General features: G+C 49.3%; 1 protein-coding gene across 1 annotated transcript; it reads left to right on the top strand.

Annotated features, from left to right (window-relative positions):
• Positions 1-2,608: 2,608 nt before the first annotated feature.
• On the top strand, positions 2,609-4,200 carry Id3 (inhibitor of DNA binding 3, HLH protein). The gene is made up of 3 exons (XM_004657523.2): positions 2,609-2,964; positions 3,089-3,171; positions 3,684-4,200. Exons 1-2 carry the CDS (start codon positions 2,665-2,667, stop codon positions 3,146-3,148), a joined length of 360 nt encoding a protein of 119 aa, XP_004657580.1. The 5' UTR covers positions 2,609-2,664; the 3' UTR covers positions 3,149-3,171; positions 3,684-4,200.
• The last annotated feature ends 14,325 nt before the right edge of the window (positions 4,201-18,525 follow it).

The raw sequence follows: 18,525 nt of genomic DNA, 5'->3' as shown, positions 1-18,525 counted from the left end.
CGCCGTCCAGTCCGCCGTTGCAAGGAAAAGAAGTCTTTTGGGTTTAAACTCTATTCAGTGCTCCCAACCCAACCGTAACCCATTCCTTTCAGAATTAGACTCTCAGATCGGAAAAGACCCTTAAAGGTCATTTGCTACCCCCTTCCCTCCCTGAAAACAGGGTCCAGGAAAGAAAAGAAATGTGTCCAAAGGCAAGTTAGTGACATGGACAAGACAGGGTCCATTTGCCGAACCCACTGCATCGTCCTTCAGCCTGAGAGCATCTTGAGAAATAATAAATGTGAAATTACGTATCATCAACCGCTACCCATGCTGGAGGCATGGTGGTAGGAATGAATGGGGGAGGAAAAAAAGAATCTGGGTGGGCAGACACGTACCACACACACCTGGCCCCATGTCCAGCAGCTTGCACCAGGGGAACTGAGAAGGCTGAGGGATGGAGGGAGGGTGCCGAGTGCCTCTCATCGAAGAGGCATTCAAGAATACGGTTCACTAGCTCCATTTTATAGACAGGAAAACTGAGGCAACAAGAGGTGATTTATGTAAAGCTCATACAATTAGCAAAAGGGAGTCACAGAGATTCGAATATAGACCTGCTTGGCCCTGAAGGCTGTGATATTTCTAAAACCTTCTGTCTTGACTATTTTGCCCAAACCACAGAAGTCTACATGACAGTGAAAGAAAGGGTCCTCTGTTTGGTCATTCAGGAGTCCCCCACAGCCTCTGTTTTCCCTTCCCGTGACCAAGCTGGCACTTGACGTGGGCAGAACATACAGGCTGACTTGTCTATTCACAGGTCATTTCCCCCTCTTTCTTATACTGAAAAGGCTGTCCTTGAAAACATTAATATTCCAAGGAGAAAACTTTAGAAGACCTCTTTCTTGGGACACAGAGCCTGGTGGTATGATGGGGGAAAAACATGAGGCCTCAAGACTGGCTTTATTATTACTTGTGGTGTGATGTTTTATATCCCTTCTCTGGGCCCTTTGCCATTGCACACCTACTTGTCCAAAAATAACCACTCAGTACCATCTCCCCGTATTACTCACAAAGCTACTACAGCCAGGAGTCCTTGGGTTTGCTCAAGACTACGTGAACTGGCATACTGAACCTCGGGCTCCAGGATTCCCAGCGTAGCATCCTTCCCACTGTAACTGTTTTGGGACTGTCGTAGCTCAGAGCTCCCATTGTCCTGTTAATCAGGGCCACACACTACTGAACTCTTAATTGTTTCCTGTGTTTAATCTTGTCTCCCCACATGGTGAGATCCTTGAGAGCAGGACACACTGTTTTATGTGAAGCAGCTTCATAAATATTTACTAGCTGATTGATTAAGAAGGCAATCATTGGGGGGAATCCTACTTGTTCACTTCCAAGATGGGAACTGGCATCTTGGAATTACAGATTCTCAAAAGTCTGGGGAGAGACCGAGTACAATGTCCTGTTACAATATGGGATTTAGCTTGCCTGCCTGCTGGTTCCCCTTTCTGGTCTCTTACATGGAGTTGGAGGCACTTCAGCAGAGCCAAGAATAATCAAGTCCAGGTGGCTGCCCTTCCACAGCAGAAAGGGACAGACAACAGCAATGAAATTGCCATTGTTTTCTGCACAGAATGTGGGGGGGGGGGGGAGAAAGAGGATGCACAAGTGGGGAAGGAAGAGTTAAAAAGAGATTTGCTGACCCAGTGAGGAAGGGACTTCTTAAAAGGTTCATCTTGAAATTGTCCCTACTGGTCCCCCATATTTGAAATCTTGTCCAAATTCACTTCCTAAGAACAACTGGGCATGTATTTGGTTCCTCGTGGAGTTCATGGGGCAAAGGGTCCGTGCTCTTTTCTTTCTGCATGCAAGGGGAAAAGGAAAAAAAAAAAAAGTATTCTTCTCTCCCTCTCCCTCTTTTCCTCTGTTGCTCAAATAAAGTGTTCTTTTGCTCAAACCCCTTCCCCTCCTCCTTCTGCAATCTCAGCGCCTAGCCCAAATCTGTTTTCTTCATTGTAACCTCAGCTTCACCGCAATTAATTTTTTTTCCCTCTGGTCACAAGATAATTCCTGACGCCAGTGAGTCTGGAGGTCAGACGAACAGCAAATTGGGGGACAAGGCGGCACTAATTCCTTACAAGTTTCCCTTGAAAAAATCTGAGAGAAAGAGAAGGGGGGAGCCTCTTAGCTGTTCAGGGATTTATGACCTCGGAAGAGTTGTGGGTTCGAACCAGTGCTAGGTTCGGAGTGAACTTGCAGAGGACTCGGGAGCTGTAAGATCTGGGGCTCTGCCAGACAAAAAAAAAAAAAAAAAAAGCAAATTCTAAAAGTCAATAGTTTTAAATGATTTTTTTTTTTTTTTAAATCCTTGCTGGCGAAGAGGCCCGCCTCTCCCCCAGTATCAGCGCTTCCTCATTCTTTGATTCCGCGGCTCCGCGGTCTTCGGCGTCAGACCAGCCCGAGGAAGCCTGTTAGCAATTTAAGCGGGCTGTGAACGCCCAGGGCCGAGGGGGCGGGGCAAGGGCCGGCGGGGGCGGGGCCCGACGCGGCTATTTTGAATAGGGGGCGTGTCTTCCGCGAGGGCTCTATAAGAGCGGGCGGCGGCGGGCGTCCGCGCACTGCCAGTTGCTGTAGGGTGTGTGTGCTCGTCAGTCTCTTCTTCCCTCGCCGCCAGCTTCACTCAACATGAAGGCGCTGAGCCCGGTTCGCGGCTGCTACGAGGCGGTGTGCTGCCTGTCGGAACGCAGTCTGGCCATCGCGCGGGGCCGCGGCAAGAGCCCGGCGGCCGAGGAGCCGCTGAGCCTTTTGGACGACATGAACCACTGCTATTCGCGCCTGCGGGAACTGGTGCCCGGAGTCCCGCGAGGCACTCAGCTTAGCCAGGTGGAAATCCTGCAGCGCGTCATCGACTACATCCTCGACCTGCAGGTGGTCCTGGCCGAGCCGGCTCCGGGACCCCCGGACGGTCCACATCTCCCTATCCAGGTGCGCGCCCAGGAGCCGAGCGGGGTGGGGCGGGGCTGTGTGGACATGCTGGCTGGGATGCTGCGGGTCCCTCGGAGCTCCCCGAGTGCCTTGCGTAACTCTTTTTCTTATCCTCCTTAACCAGACAGCTGAGCTCTCCCCGGAGCTTGTGATCTCCAACGACAAAAGAAGCTTCTGCCACTGACCCGGCCGACCTGGCACCTCTAGGTGAGTCAGTTTCTCTTCCCAGGGAGGAGGGAGGCTTGCACGGCACCTCTGGCTGTTGATAGGACCTTTAAAGGGTCACCTTTCCCTGGGCTTCTGGAAATGCAGGTCAGGGAGGGATATCCTCCATGGTCACATCTAATCAATGGCAGAGCCAATTTTAATCTCGTGTGTTCTTGGCACACGTTGCTTCTGCCCTTCCCCGGTGGCCACAGGTCTAGGAAAGTGCGCACGTTGGACTAAAAGAAAAGCCTTGTTTGGAGTAGTAAAGAGACACCCGTCCTCCCCCCCCCCCCCTTTACACCCGTGTCATTTCCAAGGGGGCTGGGGAACAAATAGCTCCGCCTGTGGTCCTTTGGCGCCAACTGGGTGGAGGCAATGTGGGGCGCAGAGTTATCAGCTGGAGGTAGAGACCAAGTTTCCTCCCTGGCGCCGGCTCGTCTGCGGCGGCCCCCGCCTCTGCGCGCCGGGCGGAAACTGACGGCTCTCTCGCTCTTCTCTCCTCCCCCGTCCAGAACGCAGGTGCTGGCGCCCGTTCCGCCTGGGACCCTGCCTGACACGCCGGGACCCTTCTCCGGCCGGAAGCCCGAGGGCATGGATGGGCTCCAACCTCGCCTTGCCCACTTTACTTCCCTAAAAACCCTGCCACGAGGCTGGACCTGGCGCCCGAGAGCGAAGGACTGTGAACTTGGGTGGCCCCGAAGAGCTAGTGCTGCTCAGCAGCTGGGCAACGTCACCCTGCCCCCCCAACCCAACCCAAGTGTTAAAAGACTGTCTTTGCTGAGAATGGAGGGGCTAGAAGGGGGGTGGGCGAGTGGCTGCCCTGCCAACTCTGCCAAGGCAGCATTAGAGCTAGTTTTCTGGTCTCCTTGGAGAAAGGCTCTGCTGCCCTGTTTATGAACTCTATAATAGAGTATATAGCTTTTGTACCTTTTTTTTGCAGGAAGGTGACTTTCTGTAATCATGCGATGTATATTAAACTTTTTATAAAAGTTAACATTTTGCATAATAAACGATTTTTAAACACTTTAAGTGATCTTCTCGTTCCTTAAGTACTAATGGTCTTTCTCAAGATGGCTGATATAGGGAAGAAATATCCTTAGTTGGAGCTTGGGTACAACAAGTAGTCTTGGAGACAACGTTCTTAGGTGAAACTAAAGGATAGGTGGGACGATAGAAAGCTGTCGTGATGGGGGATTGGGAGCAAGGATCCCATTCAGTTTACAGGAACTAACCCAGTACGTTTGGGACTCACTTAGACTTAGTAGTCACTCTTCTCTTTGATGTCATTAATTACTCCGTGATGCCTTTCTAGCAGGGGATGTGGTCAAGAGTGGGGCCCAGAGTTTGCCTCATCAGGTGCCCAGGCACTTGTGGCTGATAGACCCATTTCGAAGATGAATAAACTGAGCCCCAGCCCAGTTTCATTTCCCTTATGCTACCTCTGATTTCCTCATGAGCTTCCAAACTCGGAAGAAAAGCCAGAGACTCCTTCAGTCTTCAGCCAACTCTGACAAGGATGCAGTTTAGCTGAGAAATACTGGCAATAATCCTTGAGACTCTGTAGACTCAGTCTTGAGCTTGGAGTGTGAGGAAGCCCATTCCCACAGCCTTCATGCCTCCTTGTGTTCTACGCCTCCAACCTTAATGGCTAGGATTGGAGTAGACAGGAATTAGGGCCTGGGACGACTGGCCATTCATTCTGGGGCCGGGTTGGAAGTAAGGCAGAAAGTAAGACATTAACCTATGTTACCCCTAACCTACTGGCTCCCCAGGTGGGCTACACTAGGTGCCTGGCCTCACTGGATTTCTGTCGATGACAGGATCTCATCTGCCTGTTGGCCCCTGGCATGTTTTATGTTAGTATTTCATTACAAACAGGTCATGTCATCACCCTTTGTGTGTAAAGCACCCCTGCTGAGCTTTTTAGGGTGAGCAAGGTTATGCGGAAGGCGAGCAACCTCTTTTCTCAACCATCCTTCCTTCTCTGGCCAGTGTTCTGCACATGCTTCGGGGTCCTGGTTTCCTTGAAGGTATGAGCACTCCTCAGAAGTCACCCCCCTCCGACATCCCCCTCAGAGTAATGGCAGATCTCCAATCGCCTGGAAGCCCTCAGCCTCCGAGTGAGAAACCCTTGCCCCAAACTAAATGTAAGATCTCAGCCGGGACTAGGGGCCAGGCCTGGGAGAAGGACAGATAAAACTAACCCATGTCACTGTCTCCTGCCCCCCCCCCCCCAAAGCAACCTGGTGGCTCCGCACCTTGAGTTGCATGTTAGATGTGCTGTGTTCTCTAGAGAGGCTCAACAAATCTCTGATCTGCCACATACCAGTTATAACTGTAGGCTAGAGACTGCCTCTCATGTACATCAGTTTCCACATCTGTACAGGGCAACGGCACATCTGGAGAGGGCAGTTATGAGGGGGCCATACTCTCCTGCACAGCACCCCACCTCCTGTCCTTTCAGAAGTTGCAGGACTATTGAAAGATTGAAAGAGCCGCAGTGCTTTGACCTTGTACAAGCCACTTCTCTCGAGTTCTGCGGCCTCCTAGGACAGCAGATAATGATGGGAAAGTTCTTTGTAATGCACCACACACCTACCAGGTATTATTAAGCTAATTCCAAGGAAATTGCTTGTCAGGACTCCCTGGGCTGAGAGATTCAGGTGGCCAGGACAAAAGCTTAGAACATCCTGCCAATCCATTAGTCATGAGAGAGTGAAAGCAATTTAGCCCTAGGTCGGCAAACGCTGAGACGATAGTGTCGTCTGTCTTAATCATTTCTGGGAGTGCCTACCAGGTGCCAGAGTCCATTTCATCTCAATCTTTTCCCCTAACCATCACAGCCACCCAGCAAGGTGGGTACCATTGAATCGCTTGATCCATGTCGCCGCATGGAAGTGGCAGAAGGGGTTCAGGAACGCCAGCTTTCTCAAGCTTCAAACTCCACGTTTTCGCCTCTATTTCAGATGGCTCTTTTCCCTGAGCAGAACACATGTTTGGTCCCTTAGTAGAAGCTTGCTGAAGAAAAGCCTGAGGCCTCCCCCAGACCTGCCCAAGTATGACAGAAGGTGATGGTACCCTCCCTGCAGTTTTGTGGTTCGGACAAAAGATCATACATCAAATATCCAACCAGTCTCCCTAAACTACAAGATTCGCTGTTGTCTGAGGGTCCTGCACTCATTTCATAGCGATCTTGCCATCAGCTCTGAGACACAGACGTTTGAGAACTGGGGAGATGGCTCGCTCAGTGGTTACTAGAAGCACAGACGACTGGGCGATATGTTTACTTTACAAATAAACAAACTCAGAACAGGCGAAATAATCTGCCCATGGCCGCACAGTTCCTAAGTAACAACTCAGTGATTCAAATTCATGCCAGGGACATCAGAAAGGGTGGCCTTCCGAGAAAGCCAGTTAAGTTGCTCCCTCGTTGTAAATGCGTGGGACACCCCCTAATTACCGATTTTCCGGGCCTTACAGCATCTCCAGGCCTCCACGCTTCCCCAGGCTGCACCCCTAAAAACCCCTGTCGCTCTCTTTCCCGCAAAGCTGCCTGGTACCCAAGACGCCGGGTCTGGGGCGGGGGGCGGGGGAGGGAAGAGAGCCGTTCCCCTCCAGCCGCGGCTCCTCGGCGCCGGGGTGGGGCGGAGCCTCGGCCCACGTGGCGCAGAGCCCGACTGGGCGGAGCCACGCGGAGGCCCCGCCCCCGGCCTGGCGCCCGCGCTCCTCCCCCCCCCCCCCCGCAGGCCCTGGGGGCCGCTCGCAGGTGTTCGCTGGCGCCCGGATGTCTGAGCTCTGGCTCCGCTCTGGCTCCGGCTCCCTCCGCAGCTTGCGGGCGGGGCTCGCAGCCCATCCGGAGCCTCGCGGCGCCCCCGCCGCTCTGCCAGCAGCAGCAGCAGCAGCAACGCGGCCGCCAGTTCCCAGCCTCCCGGCCTGGGGGGGTGGGCGCCCACCCGCCAGAGTCGCTGACCCCACTGCTCTCCCGCTGCCCCCAGCTGCGCTCGGCCCTCTGCAGCCTCCAGGCACCACCACCACCACCACCACCCCCCACACACACCCCGCTTCCTGCCTCCTCCAAGCCTTGCCCCGGCCCGGCGGCCGCCTGGATCGCACCCCGTTCCTTCCTTCCTTCATTCTTGCAGGCAACTCGCATTCCTCGAGCGCCTGCGACATGCCCTGCACCAGGCCTTTCCGACCTTCCGAGAGTGGCCTCAGGCCACCAGGCTCCTCCGGGAAGCCTTTGCCCTCTGCCCCAGTCTCCCCAGCCCCGCCCTGCCCCCTGCTGTCCTCTGCGGCGTCCTACTGCACTCGCGGAGTTGAGCATCGAATTGTTTTTTCTGATTATTTCTCCTGTCAGGGGTCAATCAGCGGCAAGGTCAAGGGGTCAGTCTGCATACAGTCGGGTGATGGGTCACTGTGTGACCAGAATTGGGGGTTCCCACTAGTCTGGCAGGGGTTTGGGGACGAGCGTGGGTAGAACTTGATACTGGCTTGGCATAGGTGGACAGGGTGGGGTCAGGCTGTGGGCAGGATCAGTGGAGTTAGGTTCACTGGGTCCAAGGTTTGGGGTGGCCTTTGACAAGTCAAGTTAGGAGGGGTAGCTCTCTGTGGACCCCCTCCTCAGGCTCACACTCACATCCCTCCATGGTGGTAGCCTTCCACTTTGCCGTGCAAGCTGTCCATCTAGTTGGAGACATCCTCCCCGCTCTTCCTCCTCACCATCACCTTGCTCCCACTGTGAACCAGATATTACAAGCAGAAGACTCCTTGGGCCAGAAGTCCAGGTTGGCCAGGATAGGAAAGGATTCCACCTTAGGACCACTTGTGTTTAGCAGGCAAGGGACTCTCTTCCCTATACATACATCTAAGCCTGTCAGGGATGCAAGAGTCCTCAGAAGTCGTATGTGTGGCCCAGAGAGGGACAGGAGCCTGCTCAGGACCACATAGGAAGATCGTGGTAAGACAAAATTCCTAAGTGGGATGTAATGGCACCTGCCTGCAAACCCAGCACTCTGGAGCCTGAGGCAAGAGGATCCTGACTTTGAGACCAGCCCGGGCTACTTAGCAAAACCCTGGCTCAGAAAAATTTAAAAACTTAAAAACAAACAAACAAAAAGACACTGGGTATGGTGGTGCATGCCTTTAATCCGAGCACTTGGGAGGCAGAGGTAGGAGTTCAAGGCCACTCTGAGACTACAGAGTTAATTCCAGGTTAGCCTGGGCTAGAGCAAGACCCTACCTTGAAAAACAAAAGAAAGAAAGAAGAGAGAGAGAAAGATGATGGAAGGAAGGAAGGAAAGAGGGCTGGAGGGATGGCTTAGCAGTTAAGGCACTTGCCTGCAAAGCCAAAGTACCCAGGTTCAATTCCCCAGGACCCACGTAAGCCAGATGCACAAGGTGACACATGTGTCTGGAGTTCATTTGCAGTGGCTGAAGGCCCTGGCATGCTCATTCTGTCTTCCTCAAATAAATAAAAAGAAAAATTTAAAAATGAACCATACATGGTGGCTCATGCCTGTAATCCCTATACTTAGGAGATAGAGGTAGGAGGATCAAGAGTTCAAGTCTACTACATAGTGAGTTTGAGCCCAGCTTGGGATACATGAGACCCCATCTCATGGCTGGACTGATGACCCAGTTGGCAAGCACAGTTGGCAAGGTGCTTGCCATGCAAGTATGAGAACCTAAATTCAGATTCCCAGCACCCGTGTAAAGATGTCAGATGCGGTGGTATGTGTCTGTAATCCCAGAACTAGGGGAATGAATGTCCCCTGGGCTTGCTGGTAACTAGCTAAATAAATCAGTCAGCTCTGGACTCAGTGAGAGACCCATTTTCTTTCTTGTTTAAATTTTTTTGTTTATTTTTATTATTTATTTGAGAGTGACAGACAGAGAGAGAAAGACTCAGAGAGAGAGAGAGAGAGAGAGAGAGAGAGAGAGAGAGAGAAAATGGGCGCGCCAGGGCCTCCAGCCCCTGCAAACGAACTCCAGTCGCATGCGCCCCCTTGTGTATCTGGCTTATGTGGTTACTGGAGAATTGAGCTTTGAACTGTGGTCCTTAGTCTTCAAAGTCAAGCGCTTAACCGCTAAGCCATTTCTCCAGCCCTGGAAGACCCATTTTCAAAAATTAAGGTAGGTGCTGGAGAGATGGCTCAGAAATTTAGGTATTTGCCTGCAAAAACTAAGGACCTGGGTTCAATTTCCCAGTATCCACCTAAAGCCAGATGTACAAGGTGGCACATGTGTCTGGAATTTGCAATCTCGGTCTCTCTACCTGCCTTTTTCTCTCTATCATAAATAAAGTAGAAAAAAAAAAATCATAAGGTAGAAAATAATTGTGGAAGATACCTGATGTTGACCTCTGGCCTCCATACTCATGTGCAAACATGCACACCGCATATACATGTAAAAAAAAATAAATGAATAAATAAATATGACATCTTAAAAAAAAATTTAAACCTAAGCATCCTGGATTCTCACCCAAGGCTCTTTTCACAGTGCTAACCCTAACCAGAGCAAGGACTGTTTTTCCTGCTTTGGGGCTTAGGTCTGTGTCCACAGTTCTCGCAGAGTGACTGCCAGGGACTGCTGGGAGACACAGCCTCCTTCCCTGAGCCTCTGGAATGCCACCTCCCTGTCTTGTCTCCTTGTCACTGCCCACTCAGTCCCTTCCCTGGGATCCTCACCAGGAACAAATGGAGCAAGTGTGAGCTGTAAACTGGGAAGTGAAGACCAAAAGAACTGTGGGTAGGAAAACTTAGCTGGGTTCTCCTAGAAACACATGAAACTCATTACCCTAAGTCAAGGTGGTCGCTGGCCAGCTGGCAGCCAGTGGATTTGAGGCTAAAAGTGTGTGTTGTGTGGCAATGAGGGTACTTGAGGCCTAGCAGACTCCCAGAATCACCCGACTGGGTGACCCTGGTTCTTGCTAAATCTTTGGTTTCCAGCCTGTGATTTCTTAAGCATCCAATAAAGCAGTTCAAGACGAGCTCGGGTACCCAGCCACTGTAGTTAATAGAAAGGAAGTGAACAGACTTGAGGACCACCAAGATAGACAACCACGTTCTCTCCTAACTTGCCCCTCACATCTCCAACAGGACCAGGGAGGGTCTCATTGGTCTGCCAGGACTTCCAGATGTGTGATGTGATCATGATGCCAGCTTCTTCCTGAGCAAGGCTCATCCAGATGGGGGGAGGGGTGAACTATGTGTGATCTTACATCCGGTCAATCACCTTTTCCACTGTGCATTCATCTCTGTATTCAAGGAGGGCAACCAAATGGTGCTCAAAAGAGGCCACGCAGCATTTATTCTACATGGTAATGGCCTGGAAAGAGGACTCAACTATCTCACCCCGTGGCCTCACAACTATTAGAGGGACCTAACAAGAGTTACCTGAAATCAACGTCAGGGCCTGGGTCCTAATGTAATACCTTCGTATCCAGTGATTTTGCTGTCTGCAGCTCTTTTAAAAGTTTGCACAGGGGCTGGAAAGATGGCTCAGCCATAAAAAGCTCTTGCTTGTAAAGTCTGAAAGCTTGACAGCCCCGGGTTCGATTCCTCAGTACCATATAAAGCCAGATACACCGGGAGGCGCATGTGTCTGGAGTTTGGAGTTCGTTTGCAGTGGCAGGAGACCCTAGTGCATCCATACTCATTCTCTTTCTGTCTGTATTTCTCTCTTAAGTAAATTAAAATATGTTTTAGCCAGGCATGGTGGCACATGCCTTTCATCCCAGCACTTGGGAGGCTGAGTAGGAGGATCGCCATGAGTTTGAGGCCACTCTGAGGCTACATAGTGAATTCCAGGTCAGCCTGGGCCAGAGTGAGAATCTACCTTGGAAAACCACATGCACACACATGTTTAAAAATGAAGCTAGCACAGGTTGGACATGTAGATGGGTGGTAGCATGTGGCGCCCCGGGCTCCATCTCCAGCACTAATAAGGAAAAGTAACAGAAAAATCAACTTCAAACAGTACCAACCAGTGCATTCTATAGACCAGCATCCTCCCAGCCCCGCATCCTCCATGGAGCTTTCTGTGTGAGTCAGGGGATCAGACAGACCCTGGTTGAAGCCCCAGCTCTGTCACTTATCAGCTATGTCATCACAGGTAGCACCATTCATCCTCTCTGAGCCTCACTTGATTGACGTGGTGATTATATTAGATGACACATGTAAGACTCCCTGGCACTTGGTAGGCGTTGGGTGATCCCACCAGGGAGTTTGATGGGTGTGGTGTTAGGCTCCTGACTCAGTTCCTTTCCCATCTTTCCAGAATGGCATTGTAGTTGGCAGGATGCAATCACAGCATCTCAGCACTGCCTGCCAGCATTTGGACGCTTCTCAGTCCTTCCTCCCACCCAGGAGCATCCTGAAGTCTGAGAAGTAAATAGTGTACCCGCCTCCACTCCCAAGCTTTGGACAAACCCTTGAGCTCTCTTCCCTGTTACACTGTGGGAATCCAGGAACCTGTGCTCCTAGGCATTGGGAGGACTCAGTGAGGAACTAGGTATAAAGCATCCAGCAACCTGATAGAACATGCAGTTAGCGTTGTAATTCCCACTTCATAGACCCAGGACTCAGAGGTCATGGGGAAAGAATTCCTCATAGGAAACCCAATCAGCTGGGCGTGGTGGCGCACACCTTTAATCCCAGCACTCAGGAGGCAGAGGTAGGAGGATCACCATGAGTTCGAGGCCACCCTGACACTACACAGTGAATTCCAGGTCAGCCTGGGCTAGAGTGAAACCCTACCTCAAAACACCAAAATGGGGCTGGAGAGATGACTTAGCAGTTAAGGCGTTTGCCTGCAAAGCCAAAGGACCCCTGTTCGATTCTCCAGGACCCATGTAAGCCAGATGCACATGGTAGCCCATGCATCTGGAGTTCATTTGCAGCGGCTGAAGGCCCTAGAGCACCCATTTGCTCTCTCTCTCTCTCTCTCTCTCTTTCTTTCTCTCTCTCAAAAAAAGTAAATTAAAAATTAAAAATAAGTAAATAAATAAATAGACTTAAACCACGCCTATGAGGGCTCAGGGAATTTTGCGGAAGAGGGGGCAGGAAGAGTGTAAGAGCCACAGGCGGGAGGGACTACCCAGCATTGCCCCTCCCCCACAACCCCTGCTGCTGCCACATCTCATAACCCACAACCCCGTGGGGAATACCAGCAATCCCCCTGAGGGCCCTCAGTGGAAGGGAGACAGGGAAGAAGGAAATTATGGCACCAACACATAATACCTACATACAAAGTTTCTGTTTATTTATTTGTTTGAGAGGGAGAAAGAGGCAGACAGAGGGAACGGGAGCACCAGGGCCACTAACTAACATGTTTCCGGTCTCCCCGCCCACACACCACGTCATAGCTTGTCATTCCATCGTGCTATGAGGAGTTTCTGTTTCTTGCACTCTATAGCCATCTGTGTCTTCATGAAACATCATGGTGTCCCTTGTCTGTTTTGTTATTTACGTCAAACTGACATTTCAGAAAGATGTAGCAGATTTTTATCACATGACTTGGTGAGACCTGCCACGGCACCAACTTCACCCAGCCACACAGGTGCCTGCATGAACACACAGGCCCACAGTCACACATGCCCTGAGAGGGCCGGGCCATGCCCTGCTGCTTCCCCAGTGGGCTGGAACAAGCCATGAAGAGCTGCAAGCCACTCATCATGCTCCGTGGAGTGAGGCAAGGCAGCCCCTGCCCTGACTTGGCTCTGTCCTCTCCTTGCTACACGATCTTGTACAGGTAGCGTCTCCTCTCAGACCTGGCTTCCCCATCTGTGAAAGGGACTTGCCATTTCCACCTTTTGGACTTTTAAAAAAAAAAATAGCTGGGTGTGGTGGCACACATTTTTAAAAAAATATTTTATTTTTATTTATCTATTTGAGAGAGGGAAAGAGGCAGAATGAGAGAGAGAGAGAGAGAGAATGGGCACACCAGGGCCTCCAGCCACTACAAACGCACTCCAGATGTATGCGCACCTTTGTGCATCTGGCTTATGTGGGTACTGGGGATTCAAACCAAGGTCCCTTGGCTTTGCAGGCAAGTGCCTTAACCGCTGAACCATCTCTCCAGCCCCGGTGGCACACATTTTTAATCCCAGCACTCAGGAGGCAGGGGTAGGAGGATCGTTGTGAATTCGAGGCCAGCCTAGGACTACATAGTGAATTCCAGGTCAGATTGGGTTAAAGCAAAACCCTACCTCAAAAAAAAAAAAAAAAAAAAAAAAGATGATGATTTTGAAGTCTAATGACCCTGGTTCAAGGCTCCATTCCCTAGGACCCATGTAAGCGAGATGCACAAGGTGGTGCGTGGATCTGGAGTTCGTTTGCAGTGGCTGGAGGCCCTGGCACACCCATCCTCTCTCACTCTCTTTTTCTCTCTCTGCCTCTTTCTCTCTCTGTCTGTTGCTCTCAAATAAATAAATTAAAATTAAACATTATAAAAAATATTTTAGGGGCTGGGGAGATGGTTCAATTATTAAAGGCACTTGCTTGCCTAGCCAACTGGCCCAGGTTTGATTCTCCATGACCCATGTAAAACCAGATGAACACTGTGGTGCATGCTTCTAGAGTTTGTTTACAGTGGCAAGAGGCCCTGGTGTGCCCCTACTTTCTATCTTGCCCACTCTCTTCATAGTTTAAATTTTTGCTGGGTATGGTAACACACGCCTTTACTGCCAGCACTTGGGAGGCAGAGGTCAGCCTGAAAATACATAGTGTGTTCTAGGTCAGCTAGAGTGAGACCCTACCTTGAAAAACATATATATATATTTGGGGGGGGGGGCTGGAGCACTTTTTTGCATAGCCTCATAGCCTGAGTTCAGTTCCCTCGTACCCACATAAAGTCAGATGTACACAGTGATACAAGTGTCTGGAGTTCATTTGCAGTGGCAGGAGGCCCTCATGTGCCCATTCACCTTCTCTGTCTCTCTCTCTCTCACTGTCTGTTTCTTTTACTTTTTTTTGGGGGGGGGGTGGCATTCAAGGTAGAGTCTCACTCTAGCTCTGGCTGAACTGGAATTCACTATGTAGTCTCAGGGTGGCCTCAAAATCATGGTGCTCTTCCTACCTCTGTCTCCCAAGTTCTGGGATTAAAGACATGCACCACCATAACCAGCTCTTTCTTTCTTTTTAAAAATATTTTATTTATTTATTTGAGAGAGTGAGATGCAGATTGAGAGAGAGAGAGAGAGAGAGAGAGAGAGAGAATGGGCACACCAGGGCCTCTATCAACTGCAAACCAACTCCAGACACATAAGTCACTTTGTGTTTCTGGCTTATGTGGGTCTTGATGAATCAAACTTGCATCCTTTGCAAGTGCCTTAATCACTAAGCCATCGCTCCAGCCTTGCTTCTTTCTCTGTCTCTGTCTTGCTCTCCCAAGTACGTAAAATATTTAAAAATATATGTTTTTAAGAGAAAATGGGCAAGTTAGGGCTTCTTGTCACTAGAAATGAACTCCAGACACGTGCCACTTTGTCCATCTGGCTTTACATGGCTATTGGGGAATCTAACCAAGGCCATCAAGCTTTACAAGCAAGCACCTCTGACCACTGAACCATCTCTGCAGCCCTTGTTTTGTTTTTGAAATGGGGTCTTATGTAACCCAGGCTGGCCTCACTGTGTAGCAAAGAATGACCTTGAACTTCTGATCCTCTTGCTTGTATCTCCCCAGTGCTGGGATTACAGGCGTGCATCCACCGCACCTGGTGTGATGTAATGCTTGGCATGGAACACAGAGCCTGTGTATGCTAGGTAGGCGCTCTACCAACAGAGCTGTATCCCCAGACCCAAATCATTCTCTTTCAAAAAATGGAGGGCGGGGGAACTAGAGAATTATCTCAATGGTTAAGAGTGCTTGCTGTGAGGCTGGGCGTGGTGGCACACTCCTTTAATCCCAGCACTCTGAGGTAGGAAGATCACCATGAGTTCAAGGCCCTCCGAGACTACATAGTGAATTCCCAGTCAGCCTGAGCTAGAGTGAGACCCTACCTCCAAAACAAAAAACAAAAAACAAAACCCACAGTGCTTTTTGCGCAAGCATGAGGGCCTGAGACCACTGAATTTGACGACCCAGCACCCAGGTGAACAGCTGGGCACGGCCAGGCACGTCTGTAACCCCAGTCCTATGGGGTGGGGTGGTGGGGGGTGGTGGATGAGACCAGAGCATCACTGGAGCTTACTGACTGGGGAGTGTGGGGGGGTACAGGGGGACTGCAAAAATGGCAGCTCTGGGTTGAGTGAGAGACTTCATCTCAAGAGGGTGAGTGAAAGGACACCAGACATTCTACTCTGCCTCCTCATGGAGGACACAGGGTCCATGCATCTATACACACAGGCACACACCACACACGTCGCATCACACCACACCAGCCCATACCACACTTACTGTACACACACACAGGCCAAAAAGTTAATTAATTAAAAATAAAATGAGGCTAAGATCTATATGCCTTACATAAATAGTATATGCGTTATAATTTTTTTATTTTGAGGTAGGGTCTCGCGCTAGCCCAGGCTGACCTAGAATTCACTATATAATATCAGGGTGGCCTCAAACTCACATAGTTGGAATTAAAGGCATGTGCCACTATGCCCAGCTTGCTTTATGATTTTAATACATTATCAATTTTTATTGCCTCAGCTATTTTATATATATATATATGTACATATATATATATATATATATATATATATATATATATATATATGGCTTAATGGTTAAGGCACTTGCCTGCAAAGCCAAAGAACCTCAGTTTGATTCCCCAGGACCCACATAAGCCAGATGCATAAGGTGGCACATGTATCTGGAATTCCTTTGCAGTGGCTAGAGGCCCTGGCACACCCATATTCTCTCTTTCTTTCTCTCTTCTGCCTTTCTCTATCTCAAATAAATAAATGAAAATAAAATAAAATAAAACCCATTTATTTGCAAGCAGAGAGAGACAGACACAGAGAGAGAGTGGGCATGCCAGGGCCTCTAGCCACTGCAAATGAACTCTAGATACATGCACCACTCTGTGCATCTGGCTTTACATGGGTACTGAGGAATTGAACCCAGGTCATTAGGCTTTGCAGGCAAATGCCTTAGTCACTGATCCATCATCTTTCCAGCCCTCCTCCTTTTTCTTTCTTTCTTTTTTTTTTCTCTTCTTCTTTTTTTTTTTTTTTATATAGGTCTCACTCTAGCCCAGGCTAAAACTTGCTCTGTAGTTCTAGGCTATCCTCAAACTCACAGTAATGCTCCTACTTTTGCCTCCTGAGTGCTGGGATTAAAGGTATGCACCACCATGCCTGGCTTTATTTTATTTTTTAAATTTATTTACTTGTTTATTTATGTTTGTGTGTGTGAGTGTGCATGACATGGCACACATGTAAGGTCAGCTTTATGTGGGTGCTAGAGAATTGAACCTGGGGCCAGCAGGCTTTGCAAGCAAACACCTTTAACTGTTGAGCCATCTCCCTAGCCTCCTCAATTATTTCATTTACATTTTACAAAGTATGGGCAGCCAGAGAAGACCAGTGAGCCTCAGTTTGTTCCTCTCTGAAATGGGAGGAAAACCTTTCCTCCCAAGTTTATTTCATTTTATTTTTGTTTTTCGAGATAGGCTCTTGCCCTAGTCCAGGCTGTCCTGGAATTCACTGTGTAGTCTCAGGGTGGCCTCAAACTCATGGCAATCCTCCTACTTCTGCCTCCCGAGTGCTGGGATTAAAGATGTGCCCCATCATGCCTGGCTCAAGGTTATTTTTTAAAGTAAGATTTAGTTCACTGTTTGTTTTGTTTTATGTGGTACTGGTGCTTAACTCAGGTTTTTTGGCATGCTAGGCAAGCACTTTATCACTAAACTATGCTCCCAGCCCTTCCCCTCCCCCCACACCTCAAAATTTTTTAAATGTTTTATTTATTATTTGAAAGAGAGAGAGAGAGGGAAGAGAGAATGGGTGTTCCAGAGCCTCTAGCCACTGCAAACAAACTCCGGATGCATGCACTACCTTGTGTATCTGTCTTTCATGGGTACTGGAGAATCAAACCTGAGTCCCTAGGCTTTTCAGGCACGTGCCTTAACCACTTAGCCATCTCTCCAGTCCTTAAAAAAAAGTTATTTATTTACTTATTTGAGAGAGAGAGAGCTCAAAATTATTTTGAAGCCAGTCATGGTGACACAGGTTTCAGCATTCAAGAAGCAGAGGCAGAAAGATTATAAGTTCTAGGCCAGCCTGGGCTACCTAGCAAAACCATATTTCAAAAAAAATAAAACAGGAGCTGGAGAGATGGCTTAGTGGTCAAGATACTTGCCGGTAAAGCCTAATTACCCAGGTTTGACTCCTCAGTACCCACATAAAATCAGATGCACAAAGTGTCACATGTATCTGGAGTTTGTTTGCAGTGGCTGGAGGCCCTGGCATGTCATTCTCTCTCTCTCTTTCTCTCTTCTCTCTCTGTTTACAACCAAATAAATAAAACACACAAAAGAACCAAGGGGCTAGGAAGATGGCAAAATCTTCCATAACTGCCTACATGAAGCTGTTGGGCATTTTATTTTATTTTTGTTTGTTTATTTTTATTTATTTATTTGAGAGCAACAGACAGAGAGAGGAAGAGGCAGGGAGAGAGAGAGAGAGAGAGAGAGAGAGAGAATGGGTGCGCCAGGGCCTCCAGCCACTGCAAATGAACTCCAGACACGTGCACCCTCTTATACATCTGGCTAATACGGGTCCTAGGGAACCGAGCCACGAACCAGGGTCCTTAGGCTTCACAGGCAAGTGCTTAATCGCTAAGCCATCTCTCCAGCCCCATTTTATTTTATTTTTTTAAAGAATTTTAAAAATATTTATGAGAGGAAGAGACAGAGAAGAATGGGCGTGCCAGGGTCTCACCCTCCTATCTCCAGAGTGCTGGGATTAAAGGCATATACCACCATGCCTGGCCTTTTCCAGTGTTTTTTTATTTGTTTTTGTTTTTTTTTTTAGAGAGAGAAAGAGGCACGCCTTTAATCCCAGCACTCAGGAGGCAGAGGTAGGAAAATCGCCGTGAGTTCGAGGCCACCCTGAGACTACATAGTGAATTCCACGTCAGCCTGGACTAGAGTAAAACCCTACCTTGAAAAACAAACATACAAACAAAAAATTAGTTATTTGAGATTGGGAGGGAGAGACAGAGGGGAAGAAGCAGATAGAGAGAGAATGGGCACGTCAGGGCTACCAGCGACCATGCAAAGGAACTCCAGACGCATTCCAGACGCAGGCAGCACCTTGTGCATCTGGTTTGCGTGTGTACTGGGTAATGGAACCTAGGTCTTAGAATTCATAGGCAAGTGCCTTAACCACTAAACCATTTCCCTAGCCC

Source organism: Jaculus jaculus, chromosome 5 (genome assembly GCF_020740685.1).
Source record: "Jaculus jaculus isolate mJacJac1 chromosome 5, mJacJac1.mat.Y.cur, whole genome shotgun sequence".
In the NCBI taxonomy this organism is placed as follows: domain Eukaryota; kingdom Metazoa; phylum Chordata; class Mammalia; order Rodentia; family Dipodidae; genus Jaculus; species Jaculus jaculus.
This window is presented reverse-complemented; position numbering and strand designations above follow the sequence as displayed.

What these genes read in the sequence shown, in the direction of transcription:
- Id3 (XM_004657523.2), top strand. Translation starts at nt 2,665, where the DNA reads ATGAAGGCGCTGAGCCCGGTTCGCGGCTGCTACGAGGCGGTGTGCTGC. An exon ending in GTCCACATCTCCCTATCCAG is followed by an intron (nt 2,965 to 3,088) that starts GTGCGCGCCCAG and finishes CTCCTTAACCAG; the next exon opens with ACAGCTGAGCTCTCCCCGGA.